The 23,658-nt window shown below is 45.7% G+C and overlaps 1 protein-coding gene across 6 annotated transcripts in view; it reads right to left on the bottom strand.

Annotated features, from left to right (window-relative positions):
* Positions 1-23,658, bottom strand: part of PHACTR4 (phosphatase and actin regulator 4) — a 370,026-nt gene that overhangs the window by 262,262 nt on the left and 84,106 nt on the right. For 5 of the 6 annotated variants that reach the window (XM_069224100.1, XM_069224106.1, XM_069224104.1 and 2 more), the window contains one exon: positions 13,573-13,747. The exons of the other annotated variant lie outside the window; for it this stretch is intronic. In XM_069224100.1, the coding sequence (XP_069080201.1) occupies positions 13,573-13,669 (97 nt within the window). In that variant the 5' untranslated portion in view covers positions 13,670-13,747. The remainder of the gene's footprint in view (positions 1-13,572; positions 13,748-23,658) is intronic. 6 annotated transcript variants of the gene reach the window in all.

Here is a 23,658-nt window from a genome sequence, read left to right as displayed (position 1 = left end):
GCCCTGTCAGCCCTACTGTGCAGCTTTCAGCCACATACTGATGCAGGCGCAGTGGGGCTTTTCAAAGTGTACAACTTTCACTCGGAAAATGTTGTGCAGAAAATGTTTACTTTCATCATGTAATTAAATATATGCTTCACTAGAGAGGCCAGAAAAGGCTAGGGGCGCAGCCCCTTAGCCCTTGAACACCAGCCGCCCCTGCTAAATGGCAAACTGCTGTTTCAAAGTTGCCAGGTGAAGTTCCCAATACAAAAAAAAAAAGTTTAAACCTTCCATGTCTGGCAGCACTGCAACAAACAAGATGCTTTCTTCTCAAATGAAATTCACATGGACTGATGTACAAAATAGGTGCGATATCAAACATGTTAAAGTGGAACTTCGGATCCAGGTTAATCTGAAGTAGTACAGTCCAGACTTCATTTGCCCTTGGAAGCAAATAACGTATTACATTTGATCAGATAAAAAAAATACACCTTTAACCTTCTCTGCTAGGCCCCCCGTGCTAACCCTTTTTTTTGGCTATTTGGGGTAGTTTACTCTTAGGCCCCTATAACGTTTGAATACCTCCCCACCCCAACCCCCAACATCCTGGGGATTCTGAAGGTACCCAGGGTTTGTAGATTCCCCAGGGAACCAAGAAAATGGGTGAAATATAGCTACATTTTGTATTTTTGGGGGAAAATTGGGAAAAAAGTGCTGAAGAAGAAAGTGTCTTTTTTTTCCTGCAAATGGCATCAACAAAGGTTTTGCCGTGCTAAAATCAACCACCTTTCCAGCTTTCAGGAACAGGAAGACTAACCAAAAATATATATATATCAGTTTTGGCATCTTACAGGGACATAGTCCATTTTTCCTATTTTTTGTGCTTTCAACCTCCTTCCAGTTAATGGCAGAAAAGAGTGTGAAGCTACTGGTGGATCCTGGAAAGCTATACATTTCTGAAGAGTAGACAATTCTGAATTCAGCAAATGGTAATGTGTGTAGGTCCTTCAAGGTTGTCCTATAGGAAGCTACAGATAAAATAAAAAAATATAGAAACTGGGTTGAAAAAAAAACAGCCATGTGTGTCTACGTTTTCATCTGTAAAATTATGGCAGATATTCGAAAGCAATATACCATATAAGTCTGCTGGACACTTCTAGTTGCAGGGACATATAGGGCTTGTAGGTTCACCAAGAACCCAAGGTACCCAAAGCCAATAACTGAGATGCACCCTGCAAAGTTTTGTTCATTGTGCACAGAGTATACAGCAATTCATATGGTAAAATATTAATGGTAAAAGTAGGTATCAAGGAAACCAATGACTTTCTGAAATGGGCACAAGGATTGTCCCCATCTGCCTCCCAAAGAGGGGCAAAAAGACGTATTATGGCATAAAGTTAAGGGCGAGCATAGGCCCTTGCCCAAGGAGCTGCTTCCCCCTCCCTGGTGTCTAGTGAGTGGATCCTTTTTGGGAATCCAACTCTTGCGGTGATCCCCAGGCAGGGATCCACTAGGGAAGGGTATCATTGGAAGGGTACCATTAATGATAACACTTCCGTCTGCCTAAGTGCTTAGGGTGCTGAGATAGCCGTACAAGGACCTCAGCAGTGAAAGTGAAATGAGCTGATCTGCCCATTTCACTTTAGTTTTTAGTGAAATGACGTCAGTGCGCTGAGCGTGCAGCTCGTCATTTCACTGAAAACTTTTAAAAAATAATAATAATAATAGCCTCGGGAGCTGGTAAAGCTCTTTCTCAGCTCCCGAGGCTATTTTTGCAAAAAACAAATCCCCCTGCTGTGAAAAGTAGAGGTATTTGGGGCTTGTGTGATGAGGAAGGAATGGTTAAGTCCTCTGTACATAAGCGTCTGTGCGCATGACAAAACCATTCAAACAAACACACCGAAGGGGCTAAGGAGAAACCTAAACTAGTGGTGCTACTGCCTATGAGCTCCAATACAGCACCAGAAGCAGCACTGTTTCTGAACTAAATCATTCATGGTATGGGGTAGAACTGTGTCCTCTATCTGGGGCTAGGTAATTGTGCTCTTGGAAGGGGGGGCAACAGAACTGAACCCCAGGGCATAATGGTATTACAGAAGGGGTCGCAGATGCACCGCTGCACATGTATATTCAAGGGGTGTTCCCTCATGTGCATGGGGCTGTGGCCCCATGCAAATCTGAAAATCACTTTGCCTCTGCGTCCGCACCATATTACCAACGTTGGTGCAGAGGCAAACATGCCTTTAAGAGGCGCACTAGAAGTGCGCCACAAAAAAGCACCACCTTTCAGAGTACAGGGGTACTACGAAAAAGTTTCCTGTCTAACGCCTCAGAAATATTTAAAAGGTAAGCAATCTGCGGCTAGATAGAGGGCGCGATTAAGATCTTGGCGGAGGGGAATACTCCACCACAAATGTGACTGTTATCCTGTCCACCGTATTACCATCTGAATGTATCCTACGGAGATCGTAACACAGTGGACGGGATATCTGTAACGTTTGCAAAAGAGTATTCATCCATCAAGATCTAAAATCAGGCCCGAGTCTCTACCAGAAAGAACTTGTCCTACATGGCGGCTAGAGAATTTGTAGTCTAGTCCTCGTAAAAGGTTGCTGAACAGGGGAAGCTTTCTAATTGTGGTAGCAGGGGCTTTATGGAACATTGTAAGCATGCCAAGATCCAAGTGTAAATTGGTTGTGCATCCTACTAATTCCTCCCCACCCCCAACACACTAGACTTTTGAGGGGTTACATTTTCTCTGCATATAGGTGGTAATATCCATTCATGACAGTGCTTCGATCATAACCCAGTGCCAAGATCTGTATATTTTTTTTAATAAGATCCACAATATATATCCTCTAAGTGTTGTGCAATCGTTTTACTGATGCCTTGTTCTCATCCTGATCTCGTCATATTGCATATGCTTGCCTTGCACCTCAGGAATGCCACATCACGCCATGAATTCAGGAAAGCACTCAAGACATTGTTCAAATGAAAAGGGCACTGCAAAGCAGCTAGCAACTCGAGTGCCTTGAGACCCTCATGGGTGATTTGCCACGCTTTATAAATCCCAGTTGATTGGAGACAGGCAGACTATTGCTGGTTAAAGAAATTTCACAATTTCTAAAAGGAGAACACTGGGTCGGTTTCCTCCCCAGTGGTCCCATGAGATGGTCTGAAATGTGCCACTAGTGGCTTCTGCATTAGTGAGATGGCTAAAAAGAAGATATCAAACTTTTGTTCAACCTTGATAAGAAAATTAAAAAAAAGGCATTTTATAGCCATTCCAAGGACCTTTCTCTTATGGCAGAGATTAAGAAACTCAAATATGAATACAATTCCATTATAAGTAAAAAAATTAAAAAAACACTTAGCAGTACAGGCCCAAACGAGTAAGAAACCTTTCTATTTAATTAAGGCCGGCAAATCTCTAGCAGCTTATCTGAAATTTAAATGCAATAATTCTATCATAAGTGCAATCAAAGATTCCCAAGTTGTCACAAAGTAAAACACCAGATATTTTAGAGATCTTTAGGAATTTCTATGCCTCCCTTTACACCCCAAAAAATGTAGCCACAAAAGATGCTTGTGTGTATTTCTCAAACATATACCTCTGAAATTTCTCCAGAATAAAGAGAACACACCCCTCAACAAACCATTCGATTCTAAAGAAATTATTCATGCAATTAAACTCATCACCGCAGGTAAGGTTCCCGGTCCAGATGGACTCTTGATTCAGTTCTACAAGTCTCTTTCAGATTCGATCTTGCTGACACTGTAATCACTGTTTCACCATTTTGCTACATCTGGTGCTGTTTCTGATTCAGCAGCAGAGGCTACCCTAGCTGTCCACCATAATGAGGGCATCTTGCTGCTGAGAACTACTAACCCACCTACCTCCTGAATATGAAGGCAAAAATGTACGCAAAAATCCAAACAAAATGACTAAAATTCTTGATTCCTGAATTAATCCATCAGTCACAGTCCGGGTTTGTCAAAGGTAAACTGGCATGAAATAGTACTCATCTCATTTGCCATATATTCGAATGAGAAAGCCATCCTTCCCCTTTCTCTGGCTGTTGTAGCCATCGCTCTAAATGCTGAAAAGACTTTTGATAGTGTATTGGCCCTATCTTGAAGCCATTATAATCTAGGTGGATTATTTTCTTCGAGTATTAATTCTCTATATGCTTATCCAATTCCTAGAATAAGAATTAGCGGGGCTCCTTCTTTCCACTTCGTCAGGGGTGTCCTCCATCTCCCCTTCTGTTCCTTCTGGTGATAGACCCTCTCTTGCTTCTGATTAATCAAGCTCTTGATATCATAGGTGTCACTTTAGGATCACATACAATTAAAACAGCTGCCTATGCTGATGACATAATTATCCTCAGAAGACCCTGGCACTACAATCCCCAAAGTAATTAACCTGATTCGATCCTTTGCGTAATTTTCGGGGTACAACTTAAATAGAAACAAGACTGAAGTAATGCTCCTCAATGTCCATTATCACTCTTGTATTGGACAGGCCGGTCTTCAGTGGCAACGAAAAGTGATCTTGGTATCTGGTTCTCTAACAATCTCTTAAAGTCATTACCTGTTAATGAGCATATGACTCTAGACAAAATTAAAGATCTACTATCCTATTTGAAAATTGTTTAGTCGTCCAAATAAAAGTAACTAAAATGTGCTTTTAGGGCATATATTTTAAAAGTGTTTTTGTTTTTTTTCCTTTTGCAAGGCCATTTCTAACTTGTGTTTTAGGAAAAAATAAAATAAAACAGTGAACAAAAGAAATGGTGCATCCTAACACTGGGCTAAAGAAAGTACATTATAGTACAAATCACTACTTCAAATGATGTGCATGCAGATAGGCACATGTGAATGCGACAGAGAAAATATATAGCCTGCAGGACACTGATATGAAGCCCCCATGGCATCTCAGCATTTCATCCTTCTGAGACTGATGGAATAGGCATCACTGATTTGACTAACTGGAGCGCCTTTTTACATTGCTCCAAAATTGAAATATATGCTATAGGAAGCACTACATAAAACAAACCCTTTATTTGTTTTAAAAAAAAATAATGTCATAAAGACATACTGTGTGCACATTTTTATATTACTATTAGGAGGGCAGTCGGGTTACATTTACAAAGGGTGCAGGCTTTAATGCATAAAAACAGCCGTCTCAAAGATACTGAAACACATGTTACGGTACGTTCCCTGTGGACTGAGCGTTCAGAGACTAGCTACCCAGGGTGCAGTGGGACCTGCTCACCCCTGAGTCACAGTGCAACATACATGCCAACATTTTAAAAGAGAAAAGTGAGAGATTTCTAGAAAAGTGAGAAATTTCTAGAAAAGTTTATATTTAAAAAAAAAAAAAAAAAATCGTGAGAATATATTTCCCCCATTGACTTATATTGGGGCCTGAACAGGGTTACTGTTATGACTGGGATTTACATGACTGCTGAAGCAGGATCGGACATTAGATATCCAAAGGTATGGGTTTCCCCCCCCCCCCCAATCGGGTTTACATACAGAGAGCAGGAGGCGAAAGACTAGCCGTGAAATCGGTAGTCTCCCACCTGAATTGGGAGGGTTGGCATGTAAAAACTTAGTGCACCTGCTGCACCGATGACAGTTGCACATTTGTATACGTAGGGATCTGTGGCTTGGCTAGGGTACGTAAGGTCCCTCACACCCCTGGCCCCAGTGCCACTGCTCCTGCTGCACTAATGACTGCCATATGCCTGGGGGATTAGGGGTCTAGGAGCTTTGTCAGACCGATGTCTCAACTTCCACAGAGGGAACAGAGCAAACTACTTCGGTCTACGGCAGGGGTATTCAAACTAGGGGGGACGGGGGTCAGACCACCCTCTCTCCTTAACCACTCCCAAGGGGTCCTCAAACGATCTGAGAGGAGCACCAGGCTCTGGCCAAAAAAACATACTGATAACAGGGCTTTGTTTTAAGCAGAGAAAAATGAGCAGCAACCGCTCTGTAACGGACCATCACTAACACGTTTGGTCATTTATATCCAAGCTGGGAGTGAGTTTCGAAAAGGAAGGGACTCCAAACACCCTGCAAAACCCTCATTACCACCCCCATTAATCACACTGAATACGTTCAAGTTAGTAAGGCCTGTCGGACCAGAACAGTATGTTTGGCAACATGTATTGCATCTTTTAAACAGTAACATAACGTAATTTCAATGTTTCAATAAGTCGCGACATAGAGGTTGCCAATTTAACAGAATTGTAAAAAATGTGGCAGTGGGGGCTCCACATATTCCCCCCCCCGCCCCCCCAAAACTGGGCGGGGAGGGGTGCGGGGCGTTTTAAAAATTATGAAGACCACTGGTCTATGGTAAGGCTCTGACGCGTTTCACACGCTGGTGGTTGCGCAGTACAAACCAAAAGTGCTAAGTTCAGCTCCTGCCCGGCAGGCTATCGACGAACACTAAACCGAGGTGTGGAGAACAAACAGGTGTTGGCCGCCTGACGCGGCGAGATCACATGGTGTCCGCTCGGTATTTATAGCCTGCGTATTACAACACCGGTTCCATCTAGCGGCAGCTCACACCTACGTGTGCACAGCGGGGCTTGCCCGGGGGCGTGGAGGGGAAGGGGCGGAGCCTCTCCCGGGAGAGCTGCCGGAACAGCACTCCAGGCAGACATCTAAATGCACGGAGAAGATAGTCAAAAGAACCCTTACTCTGAGAACAGTAAATACGGTGCATGCTGTTTGACCAATGAGCTTATGTGATAACGTAGACAACGCTGCCCCTAGGCGCTAGGATGAGGCCCGTTTTAATCTTTACCGTGGAGATTCGCAATAGTTCTCATCCCAAAAAGATGCTACCTTCTTAATATTCACTCTTTCCAAGGCGCGAAAACAAACTGGCGTTAATACCAGTGCGCCTGCCAGTCTCTCCGCAGCCCTTCATCTCTGGAGCGCGCCACAAAGAACAGGAACGGAAGAGTGCGGATTAAGGGCGTAACTCCCCCCCCCTCCTCTTTGAACAAGTAAGGCCATTTCAAAATAGAGTAAAACCTACAGTGGAACGTCCTTTTCTTTAGGCAAAAGAGGGTTGTGGCTGCCAGGAAAGAAAAACTGAGCGAATGAGCTGCCTTCTCCGAAAAGAAAAAAGCGTGATCGCCTCCTTTACTTGTATATAACTCATAACTGGAACACTGACATTCACAGGTTCTGTAAGTCTAAACCAATAAGGAACTGGCACATGGATCGAAAAGGTTTGCTCAAGATCATACATTGCAAAGCAACTAAGAAGGGAGTTTAATGTCCAATTAGATGGTAAACTACAAAATATTGACGCCACAATATCAACCACTACTACACTGTCAAGGTAAAAGGTTACATATAGGTCTAGATTTACTGGCCTAATGCCACATCTACTTACCATGAAGTACAAGCTCTTACTGTGGAGTCGATACTATAGCAGATCGATATTAGCACGTCAATATTGTGAGTCCCCATCATCAAGGATAACCGCACCAGACTGAAGAAGGACACATTAACTCTTCCACTGAAGGCACAAATACTTTTTAACATCGCAGCTAAAGCCTTATAAAGACCAGGCAACAGCAAAATGCCACAGAAATCCACATTCATTCAGGTCAAGGCTCGGAGGATATATAGACACCAATGTCGGGCACAAAATACCACACAAAGAAAAAAATAAATGGTAAAATGGTACCAAATAAGAGACACTTGTAACAGGAGTGTTTATTATCCTCCATTGCTTTAGCTACAGGGGAGCTCAGTGGCGATTTAAACACACTTTTCTCTCAAAATTCTCAACTGACCAAAGGAACAAATTGAGAAGACTTGACTAACACCAGGATAACAACCCCTCTTCCATGACTGATTCTCAGAAGAGCTCGGGAGCCCACCCTACAAAAAAAAAAAAAAAAAAAAATACAGCAAATCCAATTTCGACCCCCTGCTTCACAACTATATGCAAAATAACCTGGAATGCACTTCATCAATACTTCAATCAGGCAGAAAGCATCATCCATCCACACCAAAAACTTTCTAAATAAAACAAGTTTATAACAAATTCTGGAAGAAACATGATGTATCTAATCAAGTTTCCCTCCACGTCCTCAATGTACCTCGCTTCTAGCTACTAAGTTCGAAAATGGCCATAATGCTCATCACACATACGTTCAGGTCAACAGCTGTATGTGTAACCTCCAGTTCAGGCTCCCTCAGCACCAGGCACTAATTTTACCCAGTCATACAATAAGGAGCATTGAATTAAAATTATAGATCATAGCTATGTGCTCGCACTGATCCCACAAGATATGTCCAAAACCTTTTAACAGCGTCTTCCACAACTTATTCTTATATTGAAAACAACAGAAAATAAAAAGGTTAATTTCCAGTTCAGCTACGTCCTTCAAAATAGTCTAAAAAATAAACAGGACCCTAAGCTAAGGAAAGTAATCACAGCTACTGGAAGAGTTGTTCAGGGATCAACCCTCTCCTGATGCCAGTATAACATCCACCCAAGCACCTACAGAATTCTTTGGTAAATACCACCCTAAAATCCAAGGTAAGGATGGCCAGGTCTGCTGTGCCCTATGTGGCATACCAAAGCACAAACAGGCTTTGACACACAATTAGAAACACATACAGAAGTATAAGTGAAGTTTGTGTATGCTTCTACACCAAAAAAAAGAAGCTGGTGTGGCGTGGCAGTAGATCACTGAGAAACCTTCTGAAAGCTAAGAACCAGCAGTCAGCCTGTCCTATTGTGTGAAAACTGGGCAAGATAGTCATTAATTTAACATAAGTGTTAGAAATAGGGTCTTTGGTTGGCAGTCAGATTACCCCCTGTCCAAGCAAGGACCCTCACTCAAGTCAGGGTAAATCGCACACAATCCAAATTATCCTGTGCCCACCCTCTGGTAGCTTGGCACTGAGCAGTCAGGCTTAACTTAGAAGGCAATGTGTAAAGTATTTGTGCAATAAATCATACAATACCACCATATAGCACCACAAAAATACACCACACAGTGTTTATAAAGATATATCAGATTTATCCTGTTAAATGCAGGTCAAAACGATTAAAATGCAATAAGTAAATGTTGAGATATCACTGAAAAGTGATATAAAGTGTCTTAAGTCTTTTAAAAGCAAACAAAGTCTCTTTCCCACACAAAGTACCTGGTTCGCGTGAAAAATCTCCACAAATGGCCGCAGAGGAGGAGAAACGTGGAAACAAAGGGATGTGCGTAGATTTCTCAGGTCGCACACAGCGATGCGTCGTTTAGTTTACACACAGGGACAGCTGTGCGTCGATTTACGGCGCTTGGTCGTGGATCCTCTTCAGTTTACGGGGTTTGAAGGCACCCCAGAGACGGTGCATGGATTTCCTGCGCTGGCAGGACAAAGTCATAGGAGCTGCGTCGATCTGGTGGGCGTTGCATCGAATTTTGTACCGCATGGCAGGTGCTGCGTCAATACCTCTCTGGAAGTCGGGCTGCGTGGTTCCGGCTCTGCTATGCAACAATCCAGTGGCCGTGCATCGAATTTCCCGTTGCTACGCTGGCGCTGCATCAATCTTCTTGTTGCAAAGTCGGGCTGCGTCGTTACGGTTCAGTGTGCAGTGGCATTTTCACTGCAGTGCAGGCTCTGCGTCGAATTTCGCCACACAAGGAGTCCTTCTTGAGGAGATGAAGTCTTTTTAGTCCTGAGATTTCGGGGAACAGGAGGCAAGCTCTATCCAAGCCCTTGGAGAGCACTTCTTCACCTCAGCCAGAAAGCAGCAAGGCAGCAGGGCAACAGAAAGGAAGCAGTCCTTCACAGAAAGCAGTCAGGTGAGTCCTTTGGGCAGCCAGACAGTTTCGTCTTAGCAGGATGGAGGTTTTGGTTACACGTTTCTTCACCAGGAAGTGTCTGTGAGGTAGAGTGTCTAAAGTCCGTGGTTTTGGGTTCTCTTCTTATACCCATTTTGGCCTTTGAAGTAGGCTTACTTCAAAGGAAAAGTCTCACTTGTTTGTGAAATCCTGCCTTGCCCAGGCAAGGCTTCAGACACACACCAGGGGGTTGGAGTCTGCATTGTGTGAGGGCAGGCACAGCCCTTTCAGGTACGAGTGACCACTCCACCCCTCCCTCCTAGCACAGATGGCTCATCAGAATATGCAGGCTACACCCCAGCCCCCTTAGTGTCACTGTCTGAAGAGAGGTGCCAACAGCCCAACTGTCAAACTAACCCAGACAGGGAATCCACAAAAAGGCAGAGTCACAAAAATGGTTCAAGCAAGAAAATGCCCACTTTCTACAAGTGGCATTTTCAAACACACAATCTTAAAACCAACTTTACTAAAAGATGTATTTTTAAATTGTGAGTTCAGAGGTCCCAAAGTCCATATGTCTATCTGCTCCCAAAGGGAATCTACACTTTAATCATGTTTAAAGGTAGCCCACAGGTTAACCTATGAGAGAGTTAGGCCTTGCAACAGTGAGAACCGAATTTGGCAGTATTTCACTGTTAGGACATATAAAACACATTAGTATATGTCCTACCTTAACCATACACTGCACCCTGCCCATGGGGCTACCTAGGGCCTACCTTGGGGTGTCTTATATGTAGGAAAAGGGAAGGGTTAGGCCTGGCAAGTAGGGACACTTGCCAAGTCAAATCTACAGTCTAAAACTACACACACAGACTCTGCAGTCTAAGACATGATTACAGGGCTACTTATGTGGGTAGCACAACCACTAGGAGAATTTGATTTACAGGCCCTGGGCACCTCTAGTGCACTTTACTAGGGACTTACTAGTAAATCAAATATGCCAATCATGGATAACGCAATTAACAGAACAATTTACACAGGAGCATATGCAGTTTAGCACTCTTTAGCAGTGGTAAAGTGCTCAGAATTCAAAAGCCAACAAAACAGGTCAGGAAAAATAGGAGGAAAGAGGCAAAAAGTTTGGGGATGACCCTGCAAAAAGGGCCAGGCCCAACAATAAGGATCCACCGTAATACTTTTATTGATATAAAAAAGATCCTATCATTCTTTAACTTTCCAGACAGGGACTCCATTAGTAAGGCAAGCACCATTCCCAAATATGCTCACTGCAGCCCCTCGCATTTTTGGATTCCCTAAACACAAAGTAAATGCCAGTACTTGTTTAAAAACAGCAGTACAAATGATTTCAGATTTTCAACATTTTAGAAGATGATGCCCATAGCCTGAATTACCAACGGTAACCATACACCCAAACCATATCTCACAGCACTTTGTATTCTCTACAAAGTTTGACTAATGCGTCTGCATGTCTACAGATTTATTTTACATTACATAAAGACCCAGCAGGAAGGGAGTACCCAAAGGATGGGCAAGGAAAGAAGTATTTTCCTTTAGAAAAACCCTCACCCACCTGGGTTACTCCTTGGTGGCATGCTTCATCATTGGGTTCCTCCCGTTCCGCTACCCTGCAGGGCGTGCTGCGGCCAACGGAATACGGGAGAGCACTGGTGGTGTTACATCATTGTGATTCTGGTAAGGGATAAGAGTGGTGGGGTCTCGGAAAAATTAAAAATACCTGTCTCCTAGCAGTCCCAATATTTTAATAGATCTCCTAGTGGTGGTATGATTAAACAAGCATTTACAATGCAATGGTCTCGCATTTGCTTGACTTAGAGCTATTAGCGTTTTAAAGTCCTAATCGGACAAACCGGACTTTTAATTTTCATTTTACATAAGCGAGCAGACGGCCACCATGATCGGGAAGGAGACACACAAATGGAAAAAGAAGCTCGCTCGCAGTCAAACGTATCGGCAAAAGGGGAATTATCAATGTAACCGGCAAAAGTGGAATTATCCATGTAACTGAGTCGATGTCATGCAAAGTGCTCGACTACTGCCCAGCGAGATCATGCTGACTAGCAAATAAAAAGAAAAAGTAGTCCAGAACCCATGCGGAAAACATGAAGCCTCGTATATTTTCAGTAGTTGCCCGGTGCGCTCAAGGAGGGCTAAACACCAGAAAAGGCATGACGTATGCAAGCCTATCACAAATTAACTCAAGCGATTTTTAAGAGGCAAACCCATCAACCAATTAAAACAATGGGCGTGCTGTGGGCTTGGTTAAAAGCCCACAGAGAGATTACAGCAGACTAGGACACTTGCATGCTCGACCCCAAAAAGAGGGGTTATGTGAAAGTAGGGTATACAGTGTACCTGCCTTCCTGGTCTACGTTTCAGAGCCTTACCCCTAGGCTCCTCTTCAGGACCAAGGGTGACTCCCGGTTCCACTCCTCATAGAAACATCAATTGTGTGCACGTATTTTACATGCTAAAGGGTAAAGTAAGTACATAATACCTATCTTATGTGGTGTCATCAAAGTTATACTTAGTAAGATGCTGGTTGCAGGTTGAGAAAACATCCAAAAACTTAAGGCTGTGATGTTATACAGCATCTACTGTACAACAAAGGACCAAGTGAAAGGGGATCTATGCCCGATATTTACTAACAAATGTCTACATTAATGATTCTTGTTAAGATACATTTTACTTTTATCTCCTGCGGATGGTCCAAAATGCTAAAATGGCTCCAGCCATCGAGAACCAATGCTGGACACCTGTTTTATTCATCCTGAAAATGATCAGATTTGACTCTAAAAGGATGTTAAAACACTAAACTTTGCTAGACAACAAAAACAGGGAATAACTCAGGGGCACAGGTTCGGTGGGGTGGAGGGGTTGGGGTGTTACACCCCGCCAATAAATGTGTTTTCTGTTCAGTTTTGGGATACAGCTGCTCTCAGTCGGGTATGGTGCGGTGTACCTCGGATTTCATAAGGCATTTTTCCATACAAACGCAACAAAAACAACAACACATCCACTCCCATCTCTACGTTTTCAAAGTCTTCAGAATGCTGGTTATTTTAACAAAAATTGTACTTTCTCTCACTTATTACCCCCACCAATCAGTACTCTTCTCCCTTTCCATTGCCCCAAAGCCCCTCTCATTTGCCCTTCTTGTCTATAATGTATGTTATCAAGATAAGACGGAGTGAGTGTTGGGAAATCCACTCGTCCCCCCACCACCCTCCAAACTAAGGCTCTTGTACTTGGCAAACAGTACCTTGAACCTAACTCTATATAGGTCATGTTGAGTGTACTAGGTTAGATCAGCATACCAAGGTCTGCTCAAATAAAAATTAAGATTCTGTTTAATTAGGCTAAGCCTTCAGCCTTTTCAGACTGAGGAAAAAAGTGAAAGACAACGTTAAGAGGTTAACTTGTACCCGTGGTTTCAAGCGAGGTATTCTTAAGCTTAGTGGAAAGAGTTGACAAATATAGATCTCAATACAAAGTCTGCTGCCTCCCGAAAAATAGATGCACGCAAAATGTGCGCAAAGAAATGTATACTCAAGCATACATATCTATTGCTTGAACATAGCTTATGTGAAATGTTAATAAAAACATTTGACATTTTAAAACTGCACTTTACCATCCAGGACGCCTCTGCGGCTATGATGGGGGAAGGCAAAGTAACACGTTTTGGCTCATTGTAGAAGGTCCAACATGCCAACGCCATACTTGCCTTGAAAGGACCAGTCCCGACACTGCCGCAGGCCAGCAGGCACCTCATCGCCACTGGATCTGCGATCACCAACCGCTGCTCCTTGCGAGTGATCCATGAAATGCAAACTTAGATTTGTAGAAAGTCAGCTGCCTTCCCGTCCATGGTAGGCTGCAGGCCGTCCACTAGAATGTTCCTACAACGAAGAGATAACTGTCAAAACATAAAAAAGCACGTCTATCAAATCATGAAACTCAATAACTGGTGCGGAATGAGTACACGCCTACTGGGCACTCAGTGCTCTTTTGCAAAAACCACAAATATCAGTTTTAAGTCTGGCTTCACAGTACAGCTGTCACCAAGCCATCTTTAACAAGCACTACTGACAGAGGGACTTTGGCGCTACCCACAGTTGATTTCCCTTGAGCGGAATGTTTGATTGATCAGAAGATGCGACCTTCCAGTGGAATACAAGTGTTTTACATTTGTTGTGTGAATTTAGCAGGCATGACTATACTAGCTCGAAGATGGAATCTTCGCCTCAAACTGTTGAGTATTCCGACAGGTGTCCGGTTCACTGAAAGAAGGGCTGAGAAGCATTAACGCCTAGTTCCTGGTTGGGTTGGGGGAGAGGGGGGGGGGGGGGGGGGGTAAATTATGTATACCAGACCGCTTTTAGGTGAAAAAGTCTTGTGGACCATACAAAAAACTGAACTTTGCTTCTAACCAACGCTGCAGTGCAAGAAAACATCAATAAAAAGCTCTGCCAACATCAACTGATAAATAGAGAACTACTGGTTTTGCCAATGTGTGTTGTATATTTGTAACTTTGTACCCTGCGTCGTACATGATTAAATAAACTTATTAAAAGTTATCTTTTACCTGCTTACAACACTTCCACCCAAAAAAAAAAATGCTTGCTACACACGTATTCGCTCCCTAACATGGTCAATGTATTCGAACATAATCACATGGTAGATTGTACTGCAGACCAATTGGCTCCAGAGGGGTTCCGGTTCCCCTAACATGGCAGCTGTATTAAAATCAAATGATGGTGGTCCACAAGTGGTTGCTAATCATCAGGCAGTGTAACGCCATACACTGCCACATAACTAATATTTAAATTGTTTTCTTTATTTTACTTAGCCTTAGTTTTTAATTTACAATTTGTTGTCAGCCTGTGGCCAGTTTGTAATATACGCATGGTGCAGGGAAGCAACGCTGGGCCACTAAATTAAAGAAAGCATGCCCTGCCTTGGCACTATAACCCCAGATGAGTGACCGCTCTTCACCAATAGTAAGCTGAAAAAATGTCTGGCCAGGCGCTCAAGCTTCTCTTTTACCAAGGAAACCTGCATGTGCTAGATGTAGGAAAGTACCATCTTGCCTGGCATGTTACCCCCATGTTTTCACTGTATATATGTTGCTTTAGTTGTATGTGTCACTGGGACACTGCCAGCCAGGGCCCCAGTGCTCATAAGTGTGCCTGAATGTGTTACCTGTGTTATGACTAACTGTCTCACTGAGGCTCTGCTATCCAGAACCTCAGTGGTTATGCTCTCTCATTTCTTTCCAAATTGTCACTAACAGGCTAGTGACCAATTCACATTGGCATACTGGAACACCCTTATAATTCCCTAGTATATGGTACTGAGGTACCCAGGGTATTGGGGTTCCAGGAGATCCCTATGGGCTGCAGCATTTCTTTTGCCACCCTTAGGGAGCTCTGACAATTCTTACACAGGCCTGCCACTGCAGCCTGAGTGAAATAACATCCACGTTATTTCACAGCCATTTACCACTGCACTTAAGTAACTTATAAGTCACCTATATGTCTAACCTTTACCTGGTAAAGGTTAGGTGCAAAGTTACTTAGTGTGTGGGCACCCTGGCACTAGCCAAGGTGCCCCCACATTGTTCAGGGCAAATTCCCCGGACTTTGTGAGTGCGGGGACACCATTACACACGTGCACTACACATAGGTCACTACCTATGTGTAGCTTCACAATGTTAACTCCGAATATGGCCATGTAACATGTCTATGATCATGGAATTGCCCCCTCTATGCCATCCTGGCATAGTTGGCACAATCCCATGATCCCACAGGTCTGTAGCTCAGACCCTGGTACTGCCAAACTGCCTTTTCAGGGGGTTTCACTACAGCTGCTGCTGCTGCCAACCCCTCAGACAGGTTTCTGCCCTCCTGGGTGCCATCCAGGCTTGGCCCAGGATGGCAGAACAAAGGACTTCCTCAGAGAGAGGGTGTTACACCCTCTCCCTTTGGAAAAAGGTGTTAAGGCAGGGGAGGAGTAGCCTCCCCCAGCCTCTGGAAATGCTTTCATGGGCACAGATGGTGCCCATTTCTGCATAAGCCAGTCTACACCGGTTCAGGGACCCCTCAGCCCTGCTCTGGCGCGAAACTGGACAAAGGAAAGGGGAGTGACCACTCCCCTGACCTGCACCTCCCCTGGGAGGTGCCCAGAGCTCCTCCAGTGGGCTCCAGACCTCTGCCATCTTGGAAACAGAGGTGCTGCTGGCACACTGGACTGCTCTGAGTGGCCAGTGCCAGCAGGTGACGTCAGAGACTCCTTCTGATAGGCTCCTTCAGGTGTTGCTAACCTATCTTCTCTCCTAAGTAGCCAAACCCTCTTTTCTGGCTATTTAGGGTCTCTGCTTTGGGGATTTCCTTAGATAACGAATGCAAGAGCTCATCAGAGTTCCTCTGCATCTCTCTCTTCACCTTCTGCCAAGGAATCGACTGCTGACCACGCTGGAAGCCTGCAAAACTGCAACAAAGTAACAAAGACGACTACTGCAACTCTGTAACGCTGATCCTGCCGCCTTCTCGACTGTTTTCCTGGTGGTGCATGCTGTGGGGGTAGTCTGCCTCCTCTCTGCACGAGAAGCTCCGAAGAAATCTCCTGTGGGTCGACGGAATCGTCCTCCTGCAACCGCAGGCACCAAAGAACTGCATCACCAGTCCCTTGGGTCTCCTCTCAGCACGACGAGCGAGGTCCCTTGAATCCAGCAACTCTGTCCAAGTGACTCCCACAGTCCAGTGACTCTTCAGTCCAAGTTTGATGGAGGTAAGTCCTTGCCTCCCCACGCCAGACTGCATTGCTGGGAACCGCGTCTTTTGCAGCTACTCCGGTCTCTGTGCACTTCCGGCAGAAATCCTTTGTGCACAGCCAAGCCTGGGTCCACGGCACTCTAACCAGCATTGCACGACTTTCTAAGTTGTCCTCCGGCGGCGTGGGACTCCTTTGTGCAACTTCGGGTGAGCACCGTTTCACTCCTCTTCGTAGTGCCTGTTCTGGCACTTCTGCGGGTGCTGCCTGTTTCTGAGAGGGCTCCTTGTCTTGCTGGGCGCCCCCTCTGTCCCCTGACGCAATTGGCGACATCCTGGTCCCTCCTGGGCCACAGCAGCATCCAAAAACCCTAACCGCACGATTTGCAGCTAGCAAGGCTTGTTGGCGGTCTTTCGGCAGGAAAACACTTCTGCACGACTTCACGACGTGGGACATCCATCCTCCAAAGGGGAAGTTTCTAGCCCTTGTCGTTCCTGCAGAATCCTCAGCTTCTACTGCCTAGTGGCAGCTTCTTTGCACCCACAGCTGGCATTTCCTGGGCATCTGCCCATCTCCGACTTGCTTGTGACTTTTGGACTTGGTCCCCTTGTTCCACAGGTACCCTCGTTTGGAAATCAATCGTTGTTGCATTGCTGGTTTGTGTCTTTCATGCAGAATTCCCCTTTCACAAATTCTATGTCCTTTGGGGACCTTTAGTGCACTTTGCACTCACTTTTCAGGGTCTTGGGGTGGGCTATTTTTCTAACCCTCACTGTTTTCTTACAGTCCCAGCGACCCTCTACAAGGTCACATAGGTTTGGGGTCCATTCGTGGTTCGCATTCCACTTTTGGAGTATATGGTTTGTGTTGCCCCTATCCCTATGTGTCCCCATTGCATCCTATTGTAACTATACATTGTTTGCACTGTTTTCTAATACTATACTGCATATTTTTGGTATTGTGCACATATATCTTGTGTATATTTGCTATCCTCATACTGAGGGTACTCACTGAGATACTTTTGGCATATTGTCATAAAAATAAAGTACCTTTATTTTTAGTATATCTGTGTATTGTGTTTTCTTATGATATTGTGCATATGACACTTGTGGTACTGTAGGAACTTCACTCGTCTCCTAGCTCAGCCTAAGCTGCTCTGCTAAGCTACCATTATCTATCAGCCTAAGCTGCTAGACACCCTATACACTAATAAGGGACACCTGGGCCTGGTGCAAGGTGTAAGTACCCCTTGGTACTCACTACAAGCCAGTCCAGCCTCCTACACTAGAGAGCCCAGGTCTCTGGTGTAGCGCTAAGTTACCTCTCCTAGTAAGGTGACCACCTCACTCCTGGTCATTACGGACACTGTCTGCAGCCTAGACATTTTCACCTACAAATCACTGTTTTCAGGTGTGTGGGTCTAATTAGATCAATGGAAGCAACACTTTAAAAGCCCAGATGCCAAAGGCGATTACAGAAATGCCCAGAACTGAAAAAGTAATGAGTGGGAAGGGGCAGGTCACCCTGTCTACTAGAAACAGTTATAGCCAGTCCTTTGCTAGGATGCGCCTTAACAGTGTCAGTGTAATTGGAAGGCAGCGGCTACTGTAGGAAGCAAACTTGACACTCTTGAGGGACAGGGAGGTCGCTCGCTCTACGGTTTTACTTCAACGGCTTTGTTTTGCTGCCTCCTAAGCTCACCTCCACTTCACACATGCGTCGCTCACCTCCACTTCACACATGCGTCAGTCAAACGGTGCTAGAATAATCTTAGAGACCAATGATTTCCTTACTGACGAGAGTACCATTATCGTGCTGTGCTTGGAGGCCAAGCAGCACACGCCGCCCTCCGGTGCCTGGCACTCTGCCCTCTGCCACCATGCAGCAGTTAGGAGTCCCGAGGATAGTAAGCTACTCAAATAACGCACTGGACAGGTTGCCCACAGAGTAATCTGTACATTCCGTTGTGCAGATGCATTTCAAAATTAAAAATAAACTTTCTTTTCGGCAACATTTGCCATAAAAGCACAACACGTACACAAAATAAATACAGATACCAAATCGACCACCTTAAAATACAAATCTAAAATACTAATGGCATCCGTGCGGTAAGAATCTTCAGTGCATCAAATTCCTAAGACCTATGCACAAAAAGCTCAGGTGCCATGCATAAGAACCTACGCTGCCGGCATAGAAAGTAAAACAGAATAAAAATGAAAATTGTTCAAAACGGGATATTTCATTTAAAAGAGGTGCGAAATACAGTACTAGGAGATGCAGCAAGAAGCACTTTACATGTATGTATGTATGTATGTATATTGAAAAGATCAATTGCAATAATGTGCAAAGTTCGCAGCTAACGTATACCAACCAAGTCAGGGCATCTCAACCCAAGTACAGCAAGGCAAAGGCATCTTTTCGCATAGCAGGGGAGATGTCAATTAGGGGGACCAGCAGCAAAGTAGCCAATTGAAAGATTGTGGAAAGCCAGCAATTGATTGACTCCAGCCAGAAGAAATGTAACAGCTTAGAACCATCCAGTCGCAAAGGAAACAAGGTTACCAACAAAGTGACCAACCAAACATTTAACCAAATGGAGAGTATAATAGAAGCAAAACAACTTCTCCCAAACTCCTCCTTCCTCAGTGGGACTACGCTATCACGTACCATTCCCATTGCTTGATCGCCTTTGCCTTGATGGTCCACATATGGCCAAGGAATTTTGCAAATGCGCAGACAGAGGATATAGGATACAATCGTAGAATTCTCAGGGCATGTGTGCTGCTGTGCGTCTCTAAGGCCCTGGCAACCAGAGGACCTCCACGTGCAAGCGAAAAAACACCTTCATGTGCAAAAAGGTACTTCATGGTCAAGCAAAAAAGTAATGATCAACAGATTTCTTGGCAGATTTACAACCAAGGCATAAAGGCGAGGCAGCACAGTCTGCCACCCTACTGTTAGTAATGGACCTCAGGGGAAGGGATGCAAATCTAAACTGAATATACAGCTTCCTATCTCTTGGTGTTGAGATAATTTCTAGATAGGGTTCCAAAGCACTAATGGCTTAAAATCCAAAAACGAACTTGACAGGGGCCCTCTGTCAAAAGAAGTTATATCATTCATGCTGGCTGGAATCTCATGCAGCAAACATCTTCTTTATGTTAAAAAACCATAATATATTGTGTGACAAATCACTTCTAACTACTTCCTTAAATCCTGAGGTATACATGTCTAACTCGCGCATAGAAACCCCCCAAAGCTCAGCCACATATAGTGCCGACCCCACGGGCTTTGCATCATAAATCTGTTTGGCAACTGCTACGGTTTAAATAAAGAGGCTCTATGCTCGCCCAAGAGAAGATCAACTATTTGCTTAAGTTTGGCTCCCATTTTATCAATGTTGGGTTGCAATGTCATTATTTGTCAATTTAAAACCAAGGTAATTAAAGGTGTTAACTCTCTCCAAAACATCTCCACCCAAAAGCAGTCTCCCCTGAAAGACCTAAGCGAGCTAACGGCCATACATTTTGTCTTGCTGGTATTAATAGCGAAACCCCGTATTTTTACAACATTTTGCAAATCTATTCAATATAAGTTGAAGACCAGCAGTTGTCTTGGCAACCAATAGTGTCTTCCGCAAATAGAAGCGTTGATCTCTCATTCTTACCAATGGATGGGGCATCTGCCAACAGGATAAACAAATACTACTTCATTTAAAAACAATGAAAATAGAGTGGGAGGGAGCACACATCCCTATTTGACACCTTTGTCGATGCTGATGCACCTGTGCAAACGCAGGCAGGGGAGGGGAATGGGGGGGGGGGGGGGGACAAGGCACGCCCATGCAAGAGCTGGGGAAGGGAGAAGAAAAGGGGTTGTGGCACACCTGTACAAGTGCTAGCGGTAGAGGGAAAGCATGCCTGTGCAAGCGCTGGTTGGGGAGAGGGGCAGCGAGGCATGCCCGTGCAGAGGGATACAAGGCACACCCCCTGCAAGCGCAGGAAGGTTGGATGGAGGCGAGGCACACCAGTGCAAGCGCGGGGAGGCGGGATGGAGGCGAGAGACACCCGTGCAAGCGCAGGGTGGGAGGAGGCACCCTTGCAAGCGCAGGGCAGGTGGGGGGAGGCACCCATGCAAGCGCAGGGCAGGTGGGGGGAGGCACCCATGCAAGCGCAGGGCAGGTGGGGGGAGGCACCCATGCAAGCGCAGGGCAGGTGGGGGGAGGCACCCATGCAAGAGCAGGGCAGGTGGGGGGAGGCACCCATGCAAGCGCAGGGCAGGTGGGGGGGGGGGGGGGGGAGGCACACCCGTGCAAGCGCATGAGGGGGAGGCACACCCGTGCAAGCGCAGGGCAGGTGGGAAGAAAGGCAAGCACAAGGGGGTGTGCCCGTGCAAGCACGGGGGGGGGTGAGGCACACCCATGCAAGTTCAGGAGGAAGAGGCGCATCTGTTTAAGCGCAGGGTGCCAGGTGTGAAAGTGCAAGGTTAGAGAAGTGCAGGGCGTGAGGTGCATTAATGCGAGTGAGCATAAGCTGTGCACCAGTGCAGGTGAACATGAGTTGTGCGCCTGTGCTTGCTTGAGTGGAAGATGAATGGCATACCTGTATAAGTGCCCCCTTGAGTGGTGTACTTGTGTGAGGTAATGATGAGCCTGTAGGAGTGCAAGTGCCTTTGTGTGCTTACAGTTAGTGGAGTACCTGCATAAGTGCAGGATTGTAGGAGGCTGGACTGGCTTGTAGTGGGTACCAAGGGGTACTTACACCTTGAACCAGGCCCAGGTATCCCTTATTAGTGTAGAGGGGTGTCTAGCAGCTTAGGCTTATAGAAAAGGTAGCTTAGCAGAGCAGCTTAGGCTGAACTAGGAGACGAGTGAAGCTCCTACAGTACCACTAGTGTCATATGCACAATATCATAAGAAAACACAATACACAGATATACTAAAAATAAAGGTACTTTATTTTTATGACAATATGCCAAAGTATCTCAGTGAGTACCCTCAGTATGAGGATAGCAAATATACACAAGATATATGTACACAATACCAAAATATGCAGTAATAGCAATAGAAAACAGTGCAAACAATGTATAGTCACAATAGAATGCAATGGGGGCACATAGGGATAGGGGCAACACAAACCATATACTCTAGAAGTGGAATGCAAACCACGAATGGACCCCAAACCTATGTGACCTTGTAGAGGGTTGCTGGGACTGTAAGAAAACAGTGAGGGTTAGAAAAATAGCCCACCACAAGACCCTGAAAAGTGGGTGCAAAGTGCACCTAAGTTCCCCAAAGAGCACAGAAGTCATGATAGGGGAATTCTGCAAGGAAGACCAACACCAGCAATGCAACAACGATGGATTTCCTGACGAGAGTACCTGTGGAACAAGGGGACCAAGTCCAAGAGTCATGATCAAGTCGGGAGTGGGCAGATGCCCAGGAAATGCCAGCTGTGGGTGCAAAGAAGCTGCCACCGGATGGTAGAAGCTGTGGATTCTGCAAGAACGACAAGGGCTAGCAACTTCCCCTTTGGAGGATGGATGTCCCACGTCATGAAGAGTTGTGCAGAGGTGTTTCCGTGCAGAAAGACCGCAAACAAGCCTTGCTAGCTGCAAGGGTCGCGGTTAGGGTTTTTGGATGCTGCTGTGGCCCAGGAGGGACCAGGATGTCGTCAATTGAGTCAGGAGACAGAGGGGGCGCCCAGCAAGACAAGGAGCCCTCTCAGAAGCAATCAGCACCCGCAGAAGTGCCGGAACAGGCACTACGAAGTGGAGTGAACCAGAGCTCACCCGAAGTCACAAAAGAGGGTCCCACGACGCCGGAGGACAACTCAGGAGGTCGTGTACTGCAGGTTAGAGTGCCGGGGACCCAGGCTTGGCTGTGCACAAAGGAAATCCTGGAAGAGTGCACAGGAGCCGGAGTATCTGCAAAACACGCGGTTTCCAGCAATACAGTCTACCGTGGGGAGGCAAGGACTTACCTCCACCAAACTTGGACTGAAGAGTCACTGGACTGTGGGAGTCACTTGGACAGAGTTGCTGAGATCAAGGGACCTCGATCGTCGTGCTGAGAGGAGACTCAGAGGACCGGTGATGCAGTTCTTTGGTGCCTGCGGTTGCAGGGGGAAGATTCCGTCGACCCACGGGAGATTTCTTCGGAGCTTCTAGTACAGAGAGGAGGCAGACTACCCCCACAGCATGCACCACCAGGAAAACAGTCGAGAAGGCGGCAGGATCAGCGTTACAAGGTCGCAGTAGTCGTCTTTGCTACTTTGTTGCAGTTCTTGCAGGCTTCCAGCACGGTCAGCAGTCGATTCCTTGGCAGAAGGTGAAGAGAGAGATGCAGAGGAACTCTGATGAGCTCTTGAATTTGTTATCTAAGGAATTCCCCAAAGCAGAGACCCTAACTAGCCAGAAAAGGAGGTTTGGCTACTTAGGAGAGAGGATAGGCTAGCAACACCTGAAGGAGCCCATCAGAAGGAGTCTCTGACGTCACCTGCTGGCACTGGCCACTCCGAGCAGTCCAGTGTGCCAGCAGCACCTCTGTTTCCAAGATGGCAGAGGTCTGGAGCACACTGGAGGAGCTCTGGGCACCTCCCAGGGGAGGTGCAGGTCAGGGGAGTGGTCACTCCCCTTTCCTTTGTCCAGTTTCGCGCCAGAGCAGGGCTGAGGGATCCCTGAACCGGTGCAGACTGGCTTATGCAGAGATGGGCACCATCTGTGCCCATCAAAGCATTTCCAGAGGCTGGGGGAGGCTACTTCTCCCCAGCCCGGACACCTTTGTTCTGCCGTCCTGGGCCAGGCCTGGCTGGATCCCAGGAGGGCAGAAACCTGTCTGAGGGGTTGGCAGCAGCAGCAGCTGCAGTGAAACCCCGGGAAAGGTAGTTTGGCAGTACCCGGGTCTGAGCTAGAGACTCGGGGGATCATGGAATTGTCTCCCCAATGCCAGAATGGCATTGGGGTGACAATTCCATGATCTTAGACATGTTACATGGCCATGTTCGGAGTTACCATTGTGACGCTATACATATGTTGTGAC

The sequence above is a fragment of the Pleurodeles waltl genome, chromosome 3_1 (genome assembly GCF_031143425.1).
Source record: "Pleurodeles waltl isolate 20211129_DDA chromosome 3_1, aPleWal1.hap1.20221129, whole genome shotgun sequence".
NCBI classification, from domain to species: domain Eukaryota; kingdom Metazoa; phylum Chordata; class Amphibia; order Caudata; family Salamandridae; genus Pleurodeles; species Pleurodeles waltl.
This window is presented reverse-complemented; position numbering and strand designations above follow the sequence as displayed.